The sequence below is a fragment of the Geotrypetes seraphini genome, chromosome 4 (genome assembly GCF_902459505.1).
Source record: "Geotrypetes seraphini chromosome 4, aGeoSer1.1, whole genome shotgun sequence".
NCBI lineage: Eukaryota > Metazoa > Chordata > Amphibia > Gymnophiona > Dermophiidae > Geotrypetes > Geotrypetes seraphini.
The window spans coordinates 267,678,786-267,695,958 of NC_047087.1; the positions used below are offsets into that span (position 1 = coordinate 267,678,786).

The 17,173-nt window shown below is 41.4% G+C and overlaps 1 protein-coding gene across 3 annotated transcripts in view; it reads left to right on the forward strand.

The window, feature by feature from the left end:
• Window positions 1-17,173, forward strand: part of LOC117359614 — a 387,942-nt gene that overhangs the window by 155,515 nt on the left and 215,254 nt on the right. Inside the window, exon 3 of one of the 3 annotated variants that reach the window (XR_004539280.1) lies at window positions 1,529-1,594. The exons of 1 other annotated variant lie outside the window; for it this stretch is intronic. Coding sequence is in view for 1 of the 2 variants with exons in the window: in XM_033942757.1 (XP_033798648.1) it covers window positions 3,270-4,451 (1,182 nt within the window). In the remaining variant the exon portion in view is untranslated. Of the gene's footprint in view, window positions 1-1,528; window positions 1,595-3,186; window positions 4,607-17,173 lie in introns of those variants that run through there. One more of the 3 variants, XM_033942757.1, reaches the window with a different exon arrangement.

Below are 17,173 nucleotides of genomic sequence, written 5' to 3' on the forward strand. Positions count from 1 at the left end.
AGCTACATTAACTACTCTTACCATATCCTCAGGCAATGCATTCCAGAGCTTAACTATTCCCTGAATGAAAAATTATTTCCTCCTAATGGTTTTAAAAGTACAGTATTACTCTGTAATTCCATTGAGTGTCCCCTAGTCGTTGTAAAATCTTGATGGAGTAAAAATTCGATCCACTTGTACCCGCTCTACAGCACTCAAAATTTTTCTGTAACAAAATATTTTTTGTTATATTAAAAATTGAATAAAAAAAAGAAGAAAGACATTACATTAACATTCTCTGACTTAAAGTGTCAAATGCTGTTGACATATCCAACAATAATAACTAACTGCAACTGTGTTTGGGCCCAGTTCTGCTCTGCGCTCTCTCTTCTCATCTTCTGCTTGTTGGCTGTGCTGTGGATGCCGCTGCTTTCATCGGGCACTGAGTTGGAGTGGTTCTTGGGGACCGCAGCTTCCCTTTCGTGCTGGCGGGACTACGTTGTACCTGATGGCTAGGACCAAGGACAGATGACCCACTATATGTACTAGAACAGGGGTAAGGAACTCCGGTCCTCGAGAGCCGTATTCCAGTCGGGTTTTCAGAATTTCCCCAATGAATATGCATGAGATCTATTTGCATGCACTGCTTTCAATGCATATTCATTGGGGAAATCCTGAAAACCCGACTGGAATACGGCTCTCGAGGACCAGAGTTCCCTACCCCTGCATTAGAAAGTTAATCAACTTTGGACATGGAGGTTGAAATGTACAGCATCAGCATCTATGAGGCAAACATGGTTATTTTTATTGTATAGGATCTTTTGGACCCCAGTTCATTTGCAAAAATTAGATAGCTCCAGATCTAATAGATGCTGGCACTGTCATGCTGATATAGGGACTTTAGATCATCTGTTATTTTTTTGTCCACTGATATTTAGTTTCTGGAAGTCAATTTGGGGACAAATAAATATAGTTTTAGAATCGGATATTCCATTAACATACGAAGCAATAATTTGTGGTTCTATATTATATATTAAACCTCCCCTTGATAAATTTAAAAGCTGTCTTTTCTTGATTTTAACTGGAATTGCGGTTCAATTAATCACAAAAAATGGAAAAGCCATGATAGATTAATTTATACAGTTTGGTGGACAAATGTATGTAATATATATAAATATGAGAGAGTAAACACAGAATGTTTGGGGTTTAGTGTTTTATTTAACAAAATATGGAGTGCATTGGCTTTATTTGCTGCTTCACATTAGAAGTTAAGGTATTACCTTCTGAGTTTTATCATTACACATCTGGGATGGGAGGGGGGTAGGGTAGGGAAAGGTACTGGAAAAATGGATATTAAATCTTCATATTATTGTAATAAAGATGTTTAGTATTATTAATATTAATAATTGATGGAAGGGGGTGGGCATAGTTATGATTCTATATATTATTTGTTTGAAATAGTTTATTCTCTGTAATAATTTACTATTTTCAATTAAATGTATTACACGGTTGTAATTTAATAAAATAATAATTTTATTTTTTTTTAAAGAAAGTTAATCAACTCTTTGAGGCCTATGTCACTGAGGAATGATATGAATGAACAAATATGTGGATGGGATGGTAATGATATATTTTTATATTTATTATATTTTATCATACGAGCATCTTTGATTATAGTTTTTGAAAATGTTCTCAGCAATTTCAAAGGGGCCAATTATTCAGTGAGTCAGTGTGCAGATAAGCTGGATAAGTCTTGACCATTGAATATAACTGGTTAAAGTTACAGTAATAACTTTAGACTGGCTATGTGTATTTGTGTGGCCCAGCTTACTTGGTCGAATATAAGCAGACAGCTTTGAATAATGGTGCTGTTGGGTTAAAGTAAATCTCTGTTCCCAGTATTGGATAAATTTTGTTAGTTGATGGAGTGTGTGTGTGTGTGGGGGGGGAGGGGGCGGCGGGGGAGGGAATTCAATTTCTAAGTAACTTAACTCCCAAAGTTACTCACACACGTCTTTTGAATATTGACCTCAATGTGCGTGTTTTATGAAAATTCAAATTCTGTTGAGCTACATCATTTAAAATATCATTTTTCAAAGCCTAAAATCTTATATCTCACAGCAGCATATTGAGACAGTCAAACTGAAAATAGAGCATCTCAGGTTTTCTTGACGTACAGTAGGGACACTGTCAACTATATCCTTGGCTGTCGGCCTGGATTGTAGAAAATGCAGACTGAATCATTAGTAAATAGACTCCATTTCCCTATACCATGCTACCATCTAGTCAATTATTTATGCAAAAATGATTTATGTTTCTGTTCTCATTAACAAGATAGAAGTCATTTTTTAATCTGAGAAAATAAATGTTAAGGCAAACCAAATAATTTCTATTACTGTACTTGAAAAGAAAGTGGTGGGTTTTTGTTTGTTTGTTTGTTTTTAATATGGCTCTAGACATGTGTGCTATGTTACAGAGACAACAATAAATCAACAATTTTATTGAACATATAAAGTGACAGCTCTTTTGTCCTATGTAATGACAGGGTACAAATATTGATGACTCAGTATGATATTACTTTTCCAAACAGTGGCATCGTTGTTTTGTTTGACTTTTACAGCTGCCATGCTGTCCCTTCTAAAAGGCATCGATGTTTAGGTTACTCTCAATTACTCAGTTACTATGGCAACATGAGTCATTACAGCAGCTGAGAGAAAACTGGTTAAAAAGGGAGATAACACCTGGAACAAAGTACATTTGTATTTTGAAACAAAGCTACTTATCAAGGTAAATGTATTGAATAACATTTTTCTCTGTTGATACTTTGGGCCCAGTTTATCGCTGGAAGAGTAAAAAGGTTTCCAGTATGGCAGAGAGAAATTGTGTAGTCTGATCTTAATTTTAGATTGGATTGCTTGATTCAATTGGACCAATTATTCAGTGCATTTGTTCTCTATATTTAAAGGCAAGTAAAAAAGCATTGACGTGGAAAGTTAATGCATATGCAGTTCTTGAGGACTTGCATTTCTTTTGGATGTTTCATTTATGGATTATAAACAGAGCTTCTATTTTTAGGCATTTGTAAACAATATATTTAGATGTTAGGTTCCAGCTGATTAGGGTTTTTTTTGTAAGGTACTACAATTTGCTTATCAGTATTTTCATGGTGCCAGAACTTACACTGAATAGTTTTTCTGTTAATTTAAGGCTTCCAGGGTGGACCCAAGATGGCGGCGGTGTGCTATGCTGGTTGAGGTTGAGTTTTGAGATCTCTGAATTTCTTTGAAAATATGCCGCATATTAAGCGCAAAGGCACGGTTCGAACGGGTCCCTTACCTTCGGGCACATCTACGCCGATGCGCCAGACGCTCCTCGACTTCCCAGCTAGATCTCCTTCTGAAATCGGAGTGTGGAGAGCCGTGGCGTCACCTTCTCGGGACTTGGTTGGCACGCCGGAGCCGGAAGTTTCTCTCTCCCCTCCCGACCTCTCTACTCCTCCGTGTCCTGCGATGGAGACGTCTGGGCTTGAAGGAACCCCTGATACCCTGGAGGTTGCAGGAGTTCTCCTTCATGAGGGAAGTGCAGCCGGACTCGATACCGCAGTGGAAAACAAACAACTAGGATTTGAAGTTTTTGCTTCAACTCCCTCGGAGGTCTCCCTTGTGGATGTCTGGAGACTGCTCCAGAAAATGGATGGGACAATTCGGAAGTCTACAGAAGAAACTACTAACTTGGTAGGCACAGTTAACTCTCTAGTTAAAACAGTTGATGATATTAAAAAAGACATGGATCAGAAATTTCTCCAAGTTAATGAGGATATTCCATCTTTAACAGCTGTTAATGAAACTTTAATAAAAGACAAATTAATGATACATAAAAAGATAGAACAACTGGAAAACTATAACAGAAGATTAAATTTAAAATTACTGAATTTCCCCAAAACACTGAATATATCACCGGTTGAAATGTTTAGAAATTTTCTTACACAGAATTTAAACTTCACACCTGAAATGTTTCCGCCATTAAATAAGATTTACTACTTACCAACTTCTTCTAAAAAAAAAGGTGTTGAAGAAAATGTAACGGAGCCTCATAATCAGGCTCAAATGGACTTAGGTAATATTTCAGAAATTTTGGAATCACCGCTGGTGCATATTGAGGAGAGGGCAACTCTGCTTGTCTCATTTGTGTTTCAACAAGACTTAAATGCGACAATGAAAACGTACTTCAGGAATGCACAGAATCCTTTCATGGGTCAACGGGTTTGGATTTACCCGGATGTCAACAAGGAAACCCAAGAGAGGAGGAAACTTTTCCTAAATATGAGACAAGAAGTAAAGTATTTGGGAGCAAATTACCAACTAGCATATCCATGTAAATGCCTCATTAAATACCTTGGAGTGAAGTACACTTTCTTCGTTCCAGACCATTTACGGTCGTTTCTGGACTTAAAGAAGATCAACAAGGGTTAGATTTGGTCAATAAGTCTATAGAGGAGAATAACCGTTAATGCCTGTTTTGCTATAATGATTGTTTGTTGGATTTTATAAATCCTTATTTGCTTTGGGCCACCACACTGCATTTTAAGTTGGGGTCTAAGAAGAAGCTATGAATGTTTTGTTTCATTAATACTATATTACCTTGTATTTTGTTTCTCTTCGTTTTGCCTAAACAAGTGTTGATGCTTGCTTTATATTTTTAAAAAACTTATAAATAAATAATTAAAAAAAAAAAAAATCTAAGGCTTCCAGGAAGAACCCAAGGGGTTACAAAGTATGGACACTGGGGAATCTCTGTCCTAGGAGAATTTTAAAATTCTGTGCACAATGTTTTAAAATTCTGAAACATTCTGCATAGTTTATTTGTTGTGTATTTTTATAGAATTCCCCCATCATAAGATCTGAAAACCCTTCCTGCCTTTTCTCTTCTCAGGCTCTAGCTTCCCCATTCCCTCTCTCAGTCCTACTGCAGTTCTCGCTCCCTCTAACTCCCAGTAAGACTCATAATTCTGTCTGCCCACAAAATCTCCTTTTACATGCAAATTCCATCTCTCATTCTTCCTCCCCTCAGGCACACACCACCACCTCTCGATCTTTCTTCTCTCTTCCCCAGCTGCCATTGTATCTCTCATTTTCCTTCCCTCCACTACACACCCTTGGTTTGATCTCCCACACATCCCTATGGTATATTCTCACCTTGCTGTGCTCCAACCCCAATTCCCAAAGCACACTCTCACTTGCTCCCCTCCATCTCCATGGCACACACTTACCAGATCTACATAAGAGAAATCTAAATTTCTCCCTCTCAGTCCCCACCACAACAGTCCAATCTCTCCTCCTGGCTCTCCTTATAACAGTCCAATCCCCCTGCCCCTCCCCCCCCCACACTTCCCAGCAGGCCCCTCAAAGCCTAGCTCAACAGACCTGATGGTCTAGTAATCATCGTGGCAGGAGCAAAATCTCACTGACCTCTTGTGGCTCTTAATTGAAAATGGCCACAAATAACCTCTGGAAGTTGATGGACTACCATATATTTCTTCACAGAAAGGATACTAGATACATAGAGTGGACTCTTAATGAAGATGGGGTAGGAAAAACTGTAGTAGAGTTCAATAACTCATGGAATACGCACTGTAGATCCTCAGATGTGAAAAAGTGAATGAACAGCTAGATATCAACTGAGGTTTATGGAATGGCACCAGTGAAAAATAAGGGCAGCCTGGATAGGCCTTCAGCCTTTGCCTACCATCACATTCTCGCCTAAATATTGGGCCCAGGATCATTAAGGAAGAAGAAAGGATAGCAGATGGCATGGAGGGGCAGACTGTATAGCCCAAATGGCCTTTATCTGTCTTCATTTTCTTCTGTTTCTATCATGTTGTGATCTCTGGTAAGCAATGTGAGTCTTCTGAAGGAAAATATTTGCTACACTGTAGAGCAGGGGTGCCCACACTTTTTGGGCTTGTGAGCTACTTTTAAAATGACCAAGTCAAAATGATCTACCAATAATGAAATTTAAAAAAAAAAACCAGAAAGCACACTGAAAGGCAGAGAAAATATTAATTATCATTCATATTCTGGGGTTTTTTCAAAGACGTCACGGCAGATGACTCTATGCAATGTCACCTTAGTAACAACCATACAAAAATAGACAAATATATTCCCTCCCTTTTTACTGAACCACACTAGCAGTTTTTAGCGCAGGAAGCTGCGCTGAATGCCCAGCGCTGCTCTCGACGCTCATAGGCTCCCTGCGCTAAAAAACACTATTGCGGTTTAGTAAAAGGGGATTATATTGTAAAATATAGGCAGCAGATATAAATTCAGACACATTTTGATCACTAAATTTAAAATAAAATAATTTTTCCTACCTTTGTTGTTAGGTGATTTCATGAGTCTCTGGTTGCACTTTCTTCTTCTGACTGTGCATCCAATCTTTCTTCCCTTCTTTCAGCCTCCTGTATGTTTCCTCTCCTCCAGAGCTCATTCTCTCCCCCAACTTTTTCTTTCTGTTTCCTTGCCTCCCTTTCTTTCCTTCTCCCTACCCTCCCCCCAAGCCACTCAGTTTGCCACCATCAGGGAACAGCCCCAAGCCACCGCCGCCCCAAGCTCTCCCTGCAAAAGCGTTGTGCTGACCAGCATTCCACTCCCCGTCGTCAATTATGACATAGGAGAGGAAGTTCCGGGCCAACTAGGCATTTCTCCCCATTCCATCCAGCCTGAGCTCTTGATCTAGCATTTCTCTTCTGTGTCTGTCAGAATTACCATTCCACCTATTTTCCAGCATCACCCTTCTTTGTGTCCATCTCACCTATATCCCTATCTCACCACTTTTTCAGAATCTTCATTTGTCTCTGTCCTTGTCTTTACCCCATGTTCACCATTTGTCCTTTCAATATCTTTATCTCCCCTCCCTTTTTCAGCATTACTTCTATGTCTCTATTTCACCTCCTCTTCATGTCCCCTCTGTATCTCTATCCTTATTCAGTAGGTCCTGCTTACCCTTTCTCTTCTTTGTGTCACTATCTCCATTTTCAGCTTTCCGCCCTTTTCTTGTAGCCAGAATTTTTCCACCCTCCCTCCACTCCAGCCCAGCCCGGTATGAAATATTTCCTTTTGTTTCCCTCCCCTCTCTCTTTCTCTCTCTCATTCTCCTCCCTCACCCACAAGTCCTGCATCTGGCCTTCTCCCTTCCACCTGCATCCAGCTGCACACCCTGTGGTCCTCTTCAGCAACTTGTCAGCAACGGTGATCAAGATAGGCTGCCCACATCGAGGCCTTTCCTCTGCGAGTCCCACTTTTGTAAAAAAAGGAAGTTGAAACAAGCTGGACTTGCAGAGGGTAGGCCCCGACGTCAGAAGTTTGTGTTGATCGCTGCTGCTGAGTTGCCGAAGAGAGCCGCGGAGCAGGGAGTATGGCCGGATGCAAGTAGAAGGGAGAGGGCCAGATAGGAAGGCTGTAGAAGCTCCGGAGCATGACACTGACCCCATCCAGGATGATTTCTTTTTCAGGCTGCTGCTGCCACCACCGCTTCCCCCCCCCAAACCGAAATGACAAAAAACAGACTAAACTGGATGCCCGGCGTCATCATCTTTGATATCGGGGAGAGGAAGGCTGATCGGCCGGTAGATCGGGATGGCAACACGAGTCTATCATGGGATGGGCTCCGCGATCGACTCACGTTGCCTTCCCAATCTACTGGTCAATCGCGATCGGCGTATTGGGCACCCCTGCTGTAGAGTGATGGAGGTTGCTTACATTCTTTTTTGCAGTATATGAAAGGTAATATTTTGCATGCTTGATAAAGAAAGATTTAGGTGCTTTACAAATTTTCTTTGCATTGGAAGTAACTTCATTAATGCCACACTTCTGGCAGCCATGAAACTATGGCAACGTACATATAATTGCTAAGGAAGTAGTGAAGCTTGGCTTAATATGCAACCAGCAGTCTTTGGAAGGATAATAGACTCAGTTAGATTAGTTTAGAATACATAGTTCATTTAAAGTTAAATAGCTATTAAAACTCAATGCCCTGGAAAGTTCAGAGATGGTCAGGGTTTAAAAAAAGCTTTGGATAATTTTCTAAAAGAGAAGTCCATAGGTCATTATTGAGATGGCTTGGAGAAATCCACTACTTATTCTTAGGATAAGCAGCATTAAATCTGTTTTACTCCTTGGGATCTTGCCAGATACTTGTGACCTGAGCTGACCACTGTTGGAAATAGGATACCGGCCTTGTCTATCCCACTGTGGCAATTCTTATGTTCGTATGTCAGAATTAACAGTCACTGTAAATTATCCAATAAATCTTAGGGATATAAAGAAAGGAGGTATTCCTACTAATAGCAAAAACAAGAACCTCATTCATGAAAGTCTACCTGGATAAGATGCAACAATCAACCACAAAATAATAAAATTATTTTTACTGTTTTTTTTTTTCATTTTTCTGGGGTTTTTTTCCTTTCAAATTGTTAAGGAGAATTTCAGTTGAGGGAACTGACTAAGAATGGCGGTATAGCCCCGAAACATACGTGCAACGTACCCTTAGGTCAAAAAGCACGGGTGTGCCGCTACATCACCATTCTCCGTAACATAATTTTTTTTTTTACAAAAAATGCGACATTCACTGTGTTACTATTGACACTCACATCAATCCAGGGAGACTATTTTTGCTGGAAAGTCAACAAAGCTGAAAGTAAATATACTTTGTTTGAATTTTTTGAAAGTACAATCTATCATCCATTATTTGAATAAATCAAAAGATATATAATGAATGCAGAGGCACTTAGGCCCTCTTTAACTAAGGTGCATTAACCGATTAACGTGCGCTAATCGAATTAGTGCATAGTAAACGCAAAAGCGTGCATGTTAGTCTAATTGGTTAGCGCACCTTAGAAAAATGCATTTTTTTATGTCTGCGCTTAAAATGGCCTTGGCACGTGAGAAAGACCTACATAAGGGCCCACTAAGACCACTTTATATCACAGCTTTAAGGACCCCTTGGCACCATGACCAAGTATATGAGCTATTTTGAACACATCAGTCCAAGAGGCATTTAACTTCAATAAAGTCAAATTCATTACAGTTAAAATATATGAAATGAAGACTACTAAAAAAAATTAAGCCTTCAAAGCAATTTAAGGGCCCTTTTACCTAATGCTTAGCATACGTTAATGGACATTAGGTATAAAATGAGATGTGCAGGACCACTTCCCCATGCTGCTCATCCACGTCGGAACGAATGACACTGCCAAGAACACCCTGGAAGACATAGCCAGAGACTTCGGAGCTCTGGGAAAGAGGCTGAAGCAGACAGGAGCACAGGTAGTATTCTCTTCAATTCTTCCTGTTAGGGGCAAAGGAAGGGACAGGGAAGAACGTATCCAGAAGACGAATGAGTGGCTACAACGTTGGTGCCGGGAAATGAACTTCGGATTCCTGAATCACGGAGACACGCTACAGGGACTACAGGGACCAGACGGACTCCACCTGACCAACAGAGGTAAGAACGTATTCGGACACCGACTAGCCAGCCTACTTCGAAGAGCTTTAAACTAGGTAAGTCGGGGGAGGGTACCCACTTTTACACTGGAGCAGAAAGTAACAATCCTGATGTGGCGACCAAAAACTTTGATTCTAGCTCCATTGCAAAAGATTTGCCAGGAGACACTTTAACTCAAATGGGTGGCTCTCTACAGGAGCTTAGTAAACACAAAGTGTGGAGAGCTATGTATGTTAACGCACGCAGCCTAGGGAACAAACTTCTAGAACTGGAAACAGAAATAGTTAATGCAGACCTAGACGTAGTGGCTATATCCAAAACGTGGTTTACAGACTCTCACGGGTGGGATACTACTATACCAGGATACAACCTGCTTCGCAAAGACAGAGAGGGTAAGTTAGGAGGAGGGGTAGCACTATACATCAAAGAGAACATCAAGACAACCAGGATCACGGATGTCAAGTATACTGGGGAATCCATCTGGGTAAACCTGGCCAGAGGCGGAGAAAAATGCCTGTACCTTGGTGTGGTATACAGACCTCCAAGGCAATCGGAGGACATGGACACAGAATTAATTGAAGACATTGAGAACATCACATTACGGGGGGACGTTGTTCTGTTAGGAGACTTCAACATGCCTGATGTAGACTGGAACACACTCTCAGCGACAACTTGTGATAGTAGGAGGATATTAACGTCCATGAAGGGAGTACGGCTCAAGCAAATGGTACTAGAGCCCACTAGGGCCCAGGCCATCCTGGACCTGGTACTTACGAACAGAGAAAGCGTCTCGGAGGTCTCGGTGGGAGCAACGCTAGCCACCAGTGACCATAACATGGTATGGTTTAACCTTAGGAAAGGCTTCCCTAGATCACACACTAAAACGAGGGTACTCAATTTCAGGGGCACTGACTTCGCATGCATGGGAGATTTCGTCCATCAGACTCTGCAGGTTCAAGAAGAAACTGATAATGTGGAAGCCATGTGGTCAACCTTGAAATCGACTCTTCATGAGGCAACTATCTGCTACATAAAATCAGTAAATAAACAAACAAAAAAAAGAAACCCCAATGGTTCACTGATGAGGTCTCGTACCTCGTCAAGGAGAAGAAAAGAGCATTTCTCTCATACAAACGCACCGGGGAAAAAGAAGCAAACACTGAATACAGGACAAAGTCTGCAGCGGTCAAAACAGCAGTCAAGGAGGCCAAACTTCGAATGGAAGAAACTCTAGCAAAGAACATTAAGAAAGGGGACAAATCCTTTTTCAAGTACATTAGCGACAGGAAAAGGAACGCAAACGGGATAGTACGCCTTAGAACGCCAGATGGAAATTATGTGGAAACAGATTCCGATAAAGCCAAACTACTGAATGATTACTTCTGCTCAGTCTTTACCTGCGAGGCACCAGGACACGGGCCACGGCTGGAAACAAAGCAAAGTATGGAAGATCCATTTCAGAAACTCGAGTTCACACCTGCTGATGTTTACAGTGAACTGTCAAGACTTAAGGTGAACAAAGCCATGGGACCGGACAATTTGCACCCAAGAGTGCTCAGAGAGCTAAGCGATGTTCTGGCGAAACCGTTAGCAGTACTCTTCAATCTCTCCCTAAGTACGGGGAGAGTCCCCCTGGACTGGAAAACAGCCAACGTCATTCCTCTGCACAAAAAAGGTTGCAGAGCAGAGGCTGCAAATTACAGACCAGTAAGTCTCACATCAGTAGTATGTAAACTCATGGAAACTTTACTTAAAGGTAAACTAGACACGATTTTGGACGAGGGGAACCTAAGGGATCCCTGTCAACATGGATTCACTAGGGGTAGGTCATGCCAATCCAATCTGATCAGCTTCTTTGATTGGGTGACGGGAAAGTTAGACTCGGGAGAGTCTCTGGACATAGTGTACTTGGATTTCAGTAAAGCTTTTGACAGTGTCCCATACCGCAGACTATTGCACAAGATGAAGTCGATGGGGTTAGGTGAGAAACTAACTGCATGGGTCAACGATTGGCTGAGTGGAAGACTTCAGAGGGTGGTGGTCAACGGCACCCTCTCTGAGACATTGGAAGTGACTAGCGGAGTGCCGCAGGGCTCGGTCCTGGGACCATCCCTTTTCAACATATTCATAAGTGACTTGACCCGAGGGCTTCAGGGTAAAGTAGCACTGTTCGCCGACGACGCCAAACTGTGTAATATAGTAAGTGAAAGCATTCTAAAGGATAATATGACGCAGGATCTGATCACGTTGGAAAACTGGTCCTCGACGTGGCAGCTGGGCTTCAATGCTAAGAAATGTAAGGTCATGCATCTTGGTACTAGAAATCCATGCAGAACTTATACCTTGAATGGAGAAACACTGGCTAAGACTTCAGAAGAACGGGACTTAGGAGTAATCATCAGTGCAGACATGAAGGCTGCCAAACAAGTTGAGAAGGCCTCATCTAAGGCAAGGCAAATGATGGGATGCATCAAAAGAAGTTTCATTAGCCGCAAAACTGAAGTCATAATGCCACTCTACAGAACCATGGTGAGACCTCACCTGGAATACTGTGTGCAATTCTGGAGGCCACATTACCGTAAAGATGTGCTTCGGGCTGAGTCGGTCCAGCGGATGGCCACTAGGATGGTCTCCGGACTCAAGGGTCTCTCATACGAAGAAAGACTGGGCAAGTTGCAGCTCTACACTCTAGAGGAGTGTAGGGAAAGGGGTGACATGATTGAGACGTTTAAGTACATCACAGGTCGTGTCGAAGTGGAAAACGAATTATTCTTTCCCAAGGGACCCTCGGTCACAAGGGGGCACCCGCTCAAACTCAGAGGAGGGAAATTTAATGGCGACACCAGGAAGTATTTTTTCACAGAAAGGGTGGTAGGTCACTGGAACAGACTTCCAGTGCAGGTGGTCGAGGCCACCAACGTGCTCGACTTTAAGAATAAATGGGACATCCACGTGGGATCCCTACGAGAGTTAAGGAACTAGGTCATCAGCATTCAGACCTAATGGGGTGGGTAAGTGGGGTGGGCAGACTTGATGGGCTGTGGCCCTTTTCTGCCGTCATCTTTCTATGTTTCTATGTATAAGTGCGGCTTATAGAATAGTGCTTTTTTCGGCACCAATTTTTGGGTCACCTTATACAGAATTTAGCCCTAAGTAGCTTGTCCAAGATCACGAAGAGCATCTGTAAGAGATGCAAGAATATGAACCCCAGTTTTCCTGGTTCATAGCTTGCTCTTTCCAATTAGCAACTCCTTCACAAAATTATTGCAAGCCACATAGGGCAATGCTTAAGAATTGATTTAGGCAGGGTATAAATGTAACAGAACTTAGAACCTATTGTATATAGGATTGAAATAAAGCACTGTATATAGATTTATATTAGCTGGTGCAATAGCCCCTGCAGTGTCTAAAGGCACTGTTTTGATGGTAATTTAAGAGGGAGAAATGAAGAATGCGTAATTTTTGTGTATATTCATATTTTGTCATTAGTGATCAAAAGAGCCTAATATTGTTGGCAAAACATTAGCAGTTAACATCAAGAACCATCAGATACCAGTCCTGCTGTGTTATAATGCGCAGCACGCACAAGAAAGGCTTCTCTGATGTTGCTATTTTAAGACCTTAGCATGGTTTAATGGAGCTTTTTCTTTGAAATTCCTCAAATCCCAAGTCACACCCATTATCTCATAAAAGACGAGTGACCTTTTTTTTAATATATTTGGTATATTACAGAGAAAGATGTTGTGTTGTATCAATTAACCTTTTGCAGCACTGTGCATGAAAGGTACAAAAGTGGTGTAAAATTACAATACATTATGAAACAAGAAATGACTCGACTGATCTGATTCCCTAAACTTTTCTTCTGCTGATAGAGAATGGAAAACCATTTTTCAATGACTTCAGTTTATCAACAAGGATAAACAGTGAGAGGTAGATAAGAAATTGCCAGATAAGAAATTAGGTACATGCACAGTAAACATTTTCAGTTTGGTGGATATTTCAGTCACCTGCTCTGTTCATCTTCAAGCTCCAAATTATTTAGATTATTCAAGTCTATTAAAGTCAAGGTTGCATAAAAGAGCCCGAGAGCTAGTCTCGATGGGCGACTCTAACAGTGGGCTGGATGGCACAGGTTGGTTGCCCGTAGTGAAAGTGAGTCTAACTAAAAAAAGTCTTCAAAGACTTCAACTAATTTAGAACACTGCGGCCAAGTTGATCTTTGCAAAATGCAAATTTGACCATGTTTCCCCACTTTTGGCCAAAATCTACTGGCTCCCAATAATTTCCAGGGTTCATTTTAAATGCTCCTACCTAGCTTTTAAAATCCTACATGGCATCCTCCCTCCCCTAATCCCACTATCTTGGAACTCCTCGAGTCCTGTCAATACCAGGCCCACCCAAAAACTTAAACTATCCTTCCCCTCACTAAAAGGTATCCTCTGTGTGGGAAAATCTCTCTTATTCAGAATCACAGGGCTTTGGAATAACCTTACTACCCCACTAAGGAATCAGGTCTCCTTCCAACTATTCTGTAAGCACCTGAAAACTAGGCTTTTCACAAAATGTAATGCTCTCCTTCCCCCTATAATCAACCACCAAACCCAATGTGTTATACCTTCCTTTATTAAGCTCTTGTAAACCGTGCCGAGCTCTATATTCATGGAGAGGATGCGGTATATAAACTTAAGGTTTAGTTTAGACTGCTTGAAAGGCTTGGAGGGAGGTAGTAGGGTAAAAGTGGAGGAGATGAGGTAGGTGAGGAGGGAGGTGATTTCCCGCCAGATGGCCGGAGAGTGATTGGCTGCAAGAAGGGAAGCAGGGCATGATGGATGGGAATATATAGTCTTCATGCCTCTGAGGAACAGTGAGCTTCCCGGTCCCTCGGAGGCAACTGTCCCCTCCCACCCTCCCCTTTTGATTATTGGGTTCGCTTGAGGGATTCGGTGTTGTAGGGTTGTCGCAGCGGCGGTAATCCTGAGCTACAAGGTTTTGGCTCATCGAAAGATGAGTTGGTATTTGGTAGGCAGTTCAGTTGAGTGGCGATGCCAAGGGTCAGGTGACCCTGAAAGGGGGGGGCAATGGAAGTCCATGCCTACTCCCTAGGCTCACCAGGGGATGAGCAGTTAAGGGGAAATGAGCTCAGGTGAGCGAATTTGCCTTGATGCAGGTAGCACAGAATGGGGCATGGAGGTCCATGCTATCCCCTAGGCCCTTGCTGATGTGGCGGAATCTGGATTTACAATTTTGAGTTCTTGTCAAATTGCAATGTTTTGTAGCTCGGGAGCTGAAGCAATTGTTGATTGTTTATTGGTTGTCCCCAATAAACTAAACTGTGGCCTGGTTTTACCATCAATAATGTGTCTGTGGTTTATTTATTGTCCACGTTATTGTTGTGAATATATGAACTTTGGTAAGCAAGTACAGCGAAGGGCTTTGTGATGTGGGGTGTGAGAGGTGACAACTTAGCCATTCCAGATCCATATATTAGCAGCTGTGCACTCTAAACAATGGGGTTTTCTATCAGTTTTTAACCAAATGCTTATCAATTGCTGTCAGGCACCAGCCACAGAAGGATCATGACTATAAGATATCAAAAGTGGCATGAAGTTCCCATGGAACAAAAAAAGAGACATTAGTGTCATAAAACTCCATGTCACTGTCAGAGGGCCACAGTAGCATGAAGGCACCTATACAAAGGGTAAGTGGCAACACAGCACCAGCATAGAAACATGATGGCAGATAAAGGCCAAATGGCTCATCTAGTCTGCCCATTCACAGTAACCATTATCTCTTCCTCTCTCTAAGAGATCCCACATGCCTATCTCACACCTTCTTGAATTCAGACGCAGTCTCTGTCTCCACCATAGTTTCTGTCTCTACCTGGAGACTGTTCCATACATCTACCACCCTTTTTGCAAAAAAGTATTTCCTTAAATTACACCTCTTAACTTCATTCTATGCCCTCTCATTCCAGATCTTCCTTTCAAATGAAAGAGACTCGACTCATGCGCATTTACGCCACATAGGTATTTAAACATCTCTATCATATCTCCCCTCTCCCGCCTTTCCTCCAAAGTATACAGATTGAGATCTTTAAGTCTGTCCCCATACACCTTATGATGAAGACCACATACCATTTTACTAGCCTTCTTCTGGACCGACTTTTTCCTACTGGCCATACCTCTTCCTATGCACCCTAGCATCCTTCTAGCTTTCACAGTTACCTTTTCAACCTGTTTGGCCAATTTAAGACCATCACATACAATCACACCAAAGTCCCGCTTTTCTGTCATGCACAAAAGTTCTCCCCCCCCCCTAAACTGTACCGTTCCTTCAGGTTTTTGCAGCCCAAATGCATGACCTTGCATTTCTTAGCATTAAATTTTAGCTGCCAAATTTCAGACAATTCTTCAAGCTTCAGTAGGTCCTTCTTCATGTTATTTACACCATCTGGGGTGTCTACTCTATTGTAGAATTTGGTATCATCCACAAAAAGGCAAATCTCACCTGACAGCCCTTCAGCAATATAACTTACAAAAATGTTAAAAAGAACAGTCTCAAGAACAGAACCTTGAGGTACACACCACTGGTAACATCCCTTTCCTCAGAGCGATCTCCATTAACCACTACCCTCTGTCATCTTCCACTCAACCAGTTCTTGACCCAGCCCGTCACTTTGGAGCCCATCCAGAGGTCACTCAGTTTATTTATTAGACGTCTGTATGAAACACTGTCAAAGGCTTTGCTAAAATCTAAATATACCACATGTAGCACACCCCCTCTATCCAATTTGCTGGTCACCCAGTTAAAGGAATTTATCATATTTGTCTGACAAGACCTACTTCTAGTGAATCCATGTTGCCTCTGGTCCTGTAGTCCACCGGATTCCAGAAACTTCAGAGGGAAATTTTAAAGTAGCACCAGCATTGGAAGGAAGACTCCAAAGGTACTGGGAGAGAAGTAAAGCAGCACAAACCTTAGTAAGAAGACCCAAAAACACTTGGAAGAGGTAAGGTGGCAGTAATATCAACTAAAAGACCCCTATGCATTTGGAAGAAGTTAAAGTTATACCAAGAGTATTAAGTCAGGTCATTTGTTTTGTGTAAAAATTAGTCCAGATGAGAGATAAATGAATGAGTATCTTGACTGTCTCCATTGACAGACTTGTCAAACAGAATTTGATGGCAAGTGCCTACTCTCTCTTACACTGCCAGAAATATCATAAAGGACCTACGGTTCCTTCTTTCAAAAGAAGTTTGAAACATACTTTAAACATTCATCTGTACTGTGGCTTAGTCTACTACAACATCTATGACTATATGGAACAATGATAGGTTTAAAATTGAAAATAAAATGATCAGTTGAAAATTATGGCAAGAGGCTGATAATTTGGACTCTCAAGCAATTAAAAATCTGATTCTGAATGGATGACTTTTTCTGAAATTCAAGATTAGCACCAAGTACCAAATAATCAATCTTTTAAACGGACACAACTCCAACACTGTATAAGGGCTTTTGTTAAAACATCTCAGCTCATTAGCAAGATACTAAGCCTATTGGAATACATCAATAAAATATCATTCAAGAAAGGTGCTGTATCACCTTGGTATAAAGTGTTAAGGGACAATAAATTTCATAGACCTGGTGGCACTGAGTCTACTTGGGCACACAAGCTCAAAATGAAAATATCTGA